Below are 9,560 nucleotides of genomic sequence, written 5' to 3' on the forward strand. Positions count from 1 at the left end.
AAATTTTACGTTATATTGATGATGAACAACATTATAAATTTTGAAAATATGTCTACGGAAATATGACAACAAATGCACGACTTTATTGAAATAATAAATAAGCAAACAATTCCTCTCCCAATTAATGTACTCTATGTATAATAGCTAATCGCAATATTTTGGAAGGACACAAACATAAAATAAGTCGAGTTTTAAGACAAAAGTACTGTAACGTATACATGATTTTAATCGAGTAATAAACCATTATAATTGTAATACATATAAAATACATAAATATTCAGCATTTTTTTTAGCTTAAATATACTAAATTGAACGCGTCCAACTTCTCGAGGCATAGACATTGTTTGTGAACGCACTCCAACTTCGACATAATTCCAATATGTCAGTCAAGAGATGGCGAAGGACGGAAATTGTTTTTTTATTTGATTGTTATGTTTAAAGTGCGACTAAAAATTATTATTCTTAATTAAAAATGAGAATGTTGAATATAAACGGAATTGTTTTTTATTTATAACATAGAAAAAGTTATGTTTTTAGTGAATTCGTTTGTAGGGAAAGAAAATCATTGTTGTTATTTGTTTCAACAAAGCAAGTCTATGATTACAAGTAAATTTTAACATGAATTAATTTACGTGCATTGTGTCTTAAGTTTATTTATTGTGAGAATTATTTGTTGTAATGTAAATAAAAAATATTGTTTGCACGCGCATGCGTTTTTATCGAAAACAGACAAAGGTTTTGTGTAGTTTGAAAATCAGCTGTGTGTGCAATGACTTAGTGATACCAAAAGTGTGTGTTTGTAAGCGACAATGTTTAGTGAAATTGGATACACAATTTTTCTACTACTTGCCCTGCCATACATAGAAAGCGGTAAGTGTTTATTTCCCTTTATTATCAGTTTATACTGGTACATATGTATTGGTGCCATTATGAGGCAATTTGATGAATCAACTTGTTTTGTTGACTGTACAATTCAGAGTATTGCAGATTTGACTCAGCTAGAGAAATTGTTTTCATGACTTGCCCCTTATTATCATAGCAATCTTTTCAATTGAGTTTAATTTACAAATTGCAGATTTAACTTGTATTATGTTCATATTCTATAAGAATGCATTAAATTATTAATCATAATTATACCAGTGGCTATGAATTTATTCAAAAGTTTTTAATATAAATAGTTTTAAATATAACAGGCTCAGTAAATGCACTTTTCTGTAAAATGTATTAAATGATACCAAAAATAATCATTATGGGTCTTTTTTATCCTCCAAAAGATTGAATTTCTTAAATGTTTTCTTAGTATTCTTATCTCATCTCATCTTATTGTTTACACAAAGCTAACCCAGATGATGTCAGCTTACCAATGAATCCTGAATGCATTTAAGTCAGAGTTATGAAAGCATTTTAAAAATAGAAAGAGTCAATTAATTTAAAATTATATTGTATACATATTTAATGTAAATTTAAATTAAAATGTGTGATATGCATGTCACATTTCACCCATTGTAATAACTATACCCAAAAATAAGTTATTTTGTACAATAAAATATGTATAAATATAAAATATACTTGAATGTTTGTTTTCTCAATTGTATTCACAACACACAACTAGATACAGATAATAGATAAATTCAATGCTACTACTAGAAAAACAAACTTTAAACTCACAACCTATGATTAAATAATCAGATTTATTTACTGTAGATTACACACTTTATTAATGAAAAAGTCAAATATTATATACTACAATATTATATGAAAAAGTCATGGTCAAAAACATGTTTCAGAATTAATAATTTTTTTATAAATATCATTTAAATAAAAGTATCAGATATTATGTTGTAAAATCAGATTTAATCACAAATAAACCATAACAAAGAGAACAGTTGTCAACAAAATACAAAAAATTAACAATAATTTACTTTACAGTTACATTACTGTGATATTCATCCAACATAGCTAGATATTGTTATAACATAGTTACAAATATACTCAACTTACAGTTTAAAGTATCAGTGTCATATTATATAGTAATAACTTCCATGGTAAACATTTTTTAACTCTTATGTTTAGTTAATAGTATTAAATATACTTTTATTTTACAAATATTAAGGTAGTATACATATCAAACTTAATTTTAAGGTATAAGAAATAACAACCACATAAAAGAACAAATAGTTTGTTAAATAATTAAGATACAACTTCAAAATTCAAATACATGTTCAATGCTCCAATTTCATTTGTATACTGAACAGTATATACTAGCTAGGTAAACTCTGACTTAGTACACATTTTTGTACATTTTTTAAATGTTAACAGTTATTGACCCAATCCAACCAGACACAAATCAAAAAATCTTTAAAATCAATCCAGCCTTTCTTGAATTATGCATGCACTAGCAGCCCACCCCAGCTTTGCCAGTGTTAACTATCCAAACCTATAGATCCTGAGATTAGTTAGTTCAAACAAACTAAACTTTTCGGCTATATTGTTATGAATAACATATAACAGCTAGTCTATAAACCAACCTGAGAAAAACAAGTGTAAAATTTCTATCTAGTATTAATAATATTGCTTATGCCATGTCTACAAAGAATAATAACTAGTAATGTATTGGATTTATGAATCCAGATGTAAACTGCATTACTATAATCAGGTTTAGAGAATTTTAATTGAAACAACTGCTACTTGCTGTTCCCAGCGGTTTTACCCTCAAAGTACCTGACGTTACATACAGCCTAAAGCCTCCCTCAATAAATGGTCTATATAACACTGATAGAATTATTCAAATTAGACCACTAGTTCCTGAGATTAGCATGTCAACTAAACAAACAAATCTTCAGTTTTATAATTATTAGTATAAATAACGAATTAATTAGCACTTTGACCAAACACTTGTTTGGTAAATAAACTTATCATAAGCATTATCATCATAAGCCCATATATATCCCCACTGAAGGGACACTAGCCTCCAAACAAGCATGAGTAAACGACTAAATGGCTAGGATTCACCTAGCTTGCCAGTTGCTGGTTGGCAGATGTCACCTGCCGTCGAACTTTTGATTCTTCGACATGCCGAAAACAACGTGATGATTGTTTTCCTTCGTCTCGGGCCAATATTGACGTGAATAATGTGCATATAAATTGAAAAATCTATTAATTTCTTGCACGCCCGTCCGGTCTCGAACCCCGACTATTCGCTTTAATTCCGAGGTCCTAAGCTACCACTGCAATTTTATTTGTCTATATGCTTAAGTATAAATCAATAAACACTTTTATGTATTCATTATAAAAATAAGCTTGATTTAGTATATTTAAACATATAACCTATAAAGTGACTCTATGTAAAAATTATAAAATCTTTTCTATGTAAATCGTATATATTACAACTATATATTACCTATTTTTATATAACAAATGGTCATATAAATAATTTGTAATGTAGACCTTCTGTCAAAAGCGGACACGTCATCAATCACGCAGTTCTACTTTCCCCATCATATCCATGTATCAATGTTCAATGAGTTTAGCAAAACCAGTTCTGAATCACAGCTAACCACGCCTACGCGTCTAGATATTCGCGATCGTGATAAACCAACCGACGAACTTTAATCTTGTACCACCGTAATTATAACTGTACTAAGCGTTCGGTTGTAAATTTAAGTGTGTCTTCGATCAATAACTATCGCCTGAATTAGGAAGGTATCTGAGCAGTCGATGACCAAGACCAAGATGATGTTTGCCTAAATTGAATACGGGTATTAGTTTGTAGTTACGATGTGCTCAGGCTTATATGAATATAACAATGGACATCAAACAAAAAGCAATATGTAAAAGACCGCAAGCGTCAGAAGGTTTATCGAAGATATAAATGCTTCCATTGAAACGGATGTTCAATTTACAGACCTAAAGAACCCGGGAGCCGGAAACTTGCTTATAAAATAAAAACCGAAATAAATACAATTTATAATATCACAGAAAAGAACTCCGAGACGCTTGCGTCGCGTTAAACAAAGTTAACTGTTGACATCTCACGCCCGTTTTATTTTGGGGGCGGTAATTTATTCTCGTCCAAGTCACCAACGACCACGCTCGGAACACAAAAAGCTCCTTATATATACGAGTTCTTTGTTTTGTGTCGAGTATCGGTCAAGCAACACGATGCGTCGACCACTCAATGTGTAGAGATTACTCCATGTCAAGACGGCCAGGTTGCTCGCATCCTTTGTGACTAATTTTGTGGCGAAGTGGAATGACCCACATCGCATTTTAAATGTTTCGCTTTGACGCGGCCCAAACTGAATATTTACAGTATCGTACTGTAGGTTTTTCCTACTGGTAACTTCTTATCAAGTATTTTTAATGTTAATTTGATATTTAAATTTTATATCAACCTGGTTGTGTACTATTTGATTGTCTTTTCTTATGTAAATTTATATTATAATTATTAATCAATTTGACTTTTTTTCATGCGCAAACAACATAATCGATCTATATATACATACTAAACAACTGTTAATATACTCACTTAATTAACTTGAAAAACTAAAAAAAGCATAGAAACAGCAAATGAAAAGACCGAGTGTTTTCTGTCAAGATGTTACTGTGAAGAACAGAACATCGTTATTAACCTCCAAGCTCCGATCAATGCTCTTGTAATTCTGATTGCATAGATCCGTCAATTGTTACTGAAACGGAGACAAGAAGCATATCCACTCGACAATAGCAGCACAAACAATGGCGCGCAGTGTACAGGACACTTTTATATAGCTAGTTAAATTAGTGGAAATAGAAATGAAAAGGCGTTTCGAATTATTCACAGGCAGGATGTAAAACTTTTTACGCACCCTTTTCTGCTTACTATCCGTGAGCTGTTTCAGGCATCCACTTTAAAACTGTACTGAGTGCGGAACAAAATAAGAGAAAATATATTTTAATTTTATTTCGCGAGAGGTTTTACCGTACCTACTGTAATTTTCATCCAACACAGCTAGCTATCGAACGCAATTTGTGCCACTTGATATTTGGTCTTACTTTTTTTATTTTAAGTAATCAAAAGCTTTTCTAGGAACATGTTTATTTATAAAAGTATCGATTTAATTTGATTTTAATCTGTTATTGTTAAACTTTTGAAGGTAAAACTACAACAATGCGCCTTTATAGGTACTATTAATGCTCGTTGTTGTTTGTTTTATTACATACATAAAAAACAAAAAGTGTTATCAAAGTGAATCTCCCAATTACTTAGCTTTTCGTGGCTTTGCCCGTGTAGACAAAGGAAATTCACATGGGATGGGCTGTTTCAACGCGGTAAAAAGTAACCTATTTGACTCTCTGGTCTCCACCTCCAGCTGCTCCAGACACAAAAATCACGTCATAAAATCGTTGCAAGTTGAAAAAAGAAATCCTACACTCTTGTACAATTTCGCATTTGTAATTTTAGTAAGGATAGGTTCAGGGTTATATAGGTAAATTTTAACATCGGTCCATTATTTAGTTTCTCAGTTTAGCGTATTCAGACAAACAAATAAGCAAACTCTTTAACTTCATATTATTAACATAAATAACAATTGAGGTCTTTTACAGTTAATACTTCCTTACCTCCTTAATCAAATACACCACTGTCCGATCCCGAAATCCTATCTATAATAATCCTTTCATACTTGGCAGATGGGTCTTTATGAAGTGTAGGCATCTACTCGAGAAGGGATTCTATGAAATTTCATCCCTTAAAGGGTAACGTTGAGTTTGCGGTTTGCGTGGACTACACCAATGTCACTGGTACATGTATATCTACCTATATTGTATAGGTACCTATACAGGAATAACTTGCTTCGTCACTTAACGGTCTCTCAAAGCTGATCAATTAAGCGGCGTTTACATTACGGTTCCGTTAAAATTTCACCCCGTAACGTGAGACAGTGTACACTCAGTTCATTTACGGATTTTGGAAGTATTTTATTTGATAATGTTAACCCTATGAAACTTTAATGCTTTGAAGTAACATTTTGCTTCTAATATTTCAAATTGTAAACGGGTAGGCACTTACTTAATTTTCCCTTGTTTTAAGCTAAATGGATCCAATTTATTTGAGTTATTATTACGTATGCTTCGATTTATTATATTAAATTCGCCATAATTGGCAGTTGTTAGCGTTCTCATAAAAGTTCAACAAACTCATCAAAATACAGACAGAGGGCTTAATTTAAATTTATGAAATCGATTAAAATATTACGATGCAATAGACGCGATTGGCGGAGTGGCGTTCGGCAGACGGTGTGGTGTATTCAATAGGCACAACACGTCACAGTGGTCGTGACCTCGCCGGTTCAACGTCCCACCGTCACAGATCGCGGCCGATGCGTCAACCGTGTATCTACGTGTGCTCCTCGTGCGTGCTGCACTTGCTTGTAACTGGGATTAGCTGTGAATTCTCTAACTATCAGAAGTTTGAGTAAATCAGCTCAAGGAAAGCATGCCGCTGACGGCTGACTATCGCCTATATCGCCTATAATCTCGTGTAACTCTCGATTTTTGTGCCTTCTGAATCTGAATTCAAATTAGTGTTTCTGGCAAAGCTAAATCCAAAATTGGTACATGCATGAACATGCAATAAGGGAAAGAAGACGGATGTAAAATATAATCAATATATAATATGTGTGTGCCTTATAAGTGACCTGGCTTAAATAAACAGAAATAGATGTCACAGTTTACACATAATATATTAGGTAGCTTTGTAGTAACGGTAATATTGATGAACATCGTTTAATACAATGAACTTACGTAACTCCAATTAAGAACTTTAATTATAATAAAACTATCTTCGTTATGCACACAAGGCAAAGATAAATCACAGCGAATTTTAACTAGTAATTATGCTATCATGTATCTTATCTGTTTGCATTTTTAACGTAAAGATCAACATCTGGGTAATTACGTTTATTACCAACATATAGTGTCCTAAAAATATTTTTTAGCAATATAAAACTGGGAGGAAAAAGAAACATTGTAACCTTTTGTCCTGGGAGCCAAATCCGTTCTAGTGTCAATTTAATTTTCCTTTAATCGAATTCTGTTTCCTTAAATTCTAATAAAGTAGGTACTTATATAAACTCCATCTCAAACATTTACTTATTTATTTAATTCAACTAAAACTCTCTAAGCAGCGCTTTTGCAAGGTCAAAATACAGACAAAAAACGACAGAAGCAGTTTCTGCTGAGAAGACTCCTACGTTTATAAATTATTTGAATCACTGCAAATGGTCGACTTATCAGATTGTTTATTTTGCACGCCTGCTTAGTTACTGATCGTTCAAGATCAAACCAATTAATCTTAACGTTTGCCCATTATACTTTCACTAAAATAATAACCACGTATAGTAAATTATTCATAGAAAATAATGGGAGTTTGCTATACACACTATGTACTCGTACGTCGTTAGTTAACACTAGCTCACCGCCCGCGGTGTCGCATGCGTGGGCTATATAAAATATTGTACAACATCATCATCATCTTCAGCCCATATATGTTCCCACTGCTGGGACACAGGCCTCCTATAGGTCGTCGGTTTCACGATGTTTTCATCACAAATATTGTACATGATGATTGATAAAATTATGCGAATAAAAGGTGGTATGACAATTTTAGTGACTGTAGATGCGTATATATCTCGTCAACTATTTACTTATTTTAGCAATCAAGATTAAAATCCGTGCCTATTGAAGAGCAATAAGACCTTTCGAAAAATATTTTCTATTTACGAAAAATATTTACGGTTTACTTACTTTACTGGTTTATTGTATGTATACATGTACTTATGTATTAATGCCATAGTGGTTGTTTCTAGCTATCGTCTAGGTATCTACTCCACTTGCCACATCGCCGGTAATCCCTGAATGGGATATCAGCTGGGAGAGCAATGGCGTCACGATCGGAGTGCGCTTGTTGCCACACTTCAGGCATCTATCAGCCTATTGTGCATCTCGGCAAACCTTTATTCGTTTTAATGAATTCGCTGCGCACCTAATGAATGATTTTTTTGCTAACTCACCGTTTTATACTTAAATATGGTTGGTTTACATCATGCATCCTTCGAAATATGGTTATAGCTGTTGGGATGTTTATATTAGTAGATATTTATACATATGAAACAGAAGAAACCCTAATGTCGACATGGATATATTAATTGTAACACAACCTATATTGTGTGTATTTGAGTTAATTAATAACTGTTATGTTATGAACACGACGTGTTAATTAAATGATTAAATTATCACAATAACTATGTTTGTAATTGATTTAATTATGGCTCTTTTTAATTGACTGATTTTACCACTTTATGGAACTGCTCATATTTTACGGAGTTTCAACTATTTATAAAACTATATAACATAAAGCTTTTCACTTTATCGAATATCAGATTTCATGCCTACCAGTTGGTGTTTAATGAGTCATAATTTTAATCTAAAACCTAGAGAGTTCACCGGGTCGAGGCGAGTATTCGAGGTTTTTATGTTACTTTAAGTGAAGGCTATATATATAGGCTTTAAATCGCTCTAGAGCTGTGCTAGAGCCTTGGAAGGCGATCACGCTTCGCCGGGCATGACTTGGCGCACGCAGGGCTCACAAATCTTTGTTATTTAATACATTACCTACCTCTTGTGAGTCATGATTTAAAGTATTCAGGAGGAAATTGCTGTCCGTGGATAATGGATTAATTTTTATCGAGTACGCGTTCTTTCCGTTACAAAATATTATGAAAAATGTGTTATCGTTTTAAAAGAATATACAATATTCATAATAGCTATTTTTATACGTGTATTCTGAGATAAACTATTGATGCTAACATGAGTTGTAAAGACTAGTCATTATTGAAGGCCTTCGATAAAGTGTTAATTTTGTGCTAACAGCTCCATCTCATTCGCGACGATTCTTATATCGTGCTAGTATGTAAACAATCTAATAAAAATCCCGCCTACATTTAAACTACCATTACAGAGTTTGTTGAACTCAACAAATCGCACTTCGTAAATTATTTGCACTAATATAAATTCATTTTTATTACACCTACTAAGAAATCCGAGGTAATAACGCTTTTACTGAATAATAGACGATGGAAGTGCTCGAATGGGAAATGGTATAAGAATGGCGACTAATTACGAAGTTAGACGCGGCAATTCGGTCCGAATCATAATGGACGATGGCATCGAGCCACGAACTTTTGTTTGGGATTGTCTGTATTATAGTTGGGACTAAAGATTAAATGCAGCGAATATCTGAGGCGCTATAATACCGTCGACTCATACTAGACGAGTCTCGGTCACCGACTGGGGACAACGGTGTTGATTCATCCAGCGTCGGCTTAATTGTAGGCGTTGCCAAGATTTTAGTTAAGTCACTCCGCGACGGCAATGTGGAATTCCTTGCTGCTTTATACGATAAAAGAATGTATAGATATGAAACAAAATATTAACTTCCACTTTTGTACTAACTAGATCTCATTTAGATTGAATTGTGGAAATTCTGTATAAACTTTTTGATACCCTGTTTTATTTTGAAA

General features: G+C 32.9%; 1 protein-coding gene and 1 long non-coding RNA gene across 2 annotated transcripts in view; one reads left to right on the top strand and one right to left on the bottom strand.

Annotated features, from left to right (window-relative positions):
• The first annotated feature begins 385 nt into the window (after nucleotides 1-385).
• The window catches only part of LOC119840388 (disintegrin and metalloproteinase domain-containing protein 10), a 61,197-nt gene continuing 52,022 nt past the window's right edge, over nucleotides 386-9,560 (top strand). The window contains exon 1 of the mRNA XM_038366986.1: nucleotides 386-870. Within this exon, the coding sequence (XP_038222914.1) occupies nucleotides 810-870 (61 nt within the window). The 5' untranslated portion in view covers nucleotides 386-809. The remainder of the gene's footprint in view (nucleotides 871-9,560) is intronic.
• On the bottom strand, nucleotides 1,836-4,418 carry LOC119840391. The gene is made up of 2 exons (XR_005288310.1): nucleotides 3,401-4,418; nucleotides 1,836-3,227 (listed from the first exon to the last, which is right to left on the bottom strand). It is a non-coding gene; the product is annotated as an uncharacterized LOC119840391 (long non-coding RNA).

The sequence above is a fragment of the Zerene cesonia genome, chromosome 6 (genome assembly GCF_012273895.1).
Source record: "Zerene cesonia ecotype Mississippi chromosome 6, Zerene_cesonia_1.1, whole genome shotgun sequence".
NCBI classification, from domain to species: domain Eukaryota; kingdom Metazoa; phylum Arthropoda; class Insecta; order Lepidoptera; family Pieridae; genus Zerene; species Zerene cesonia.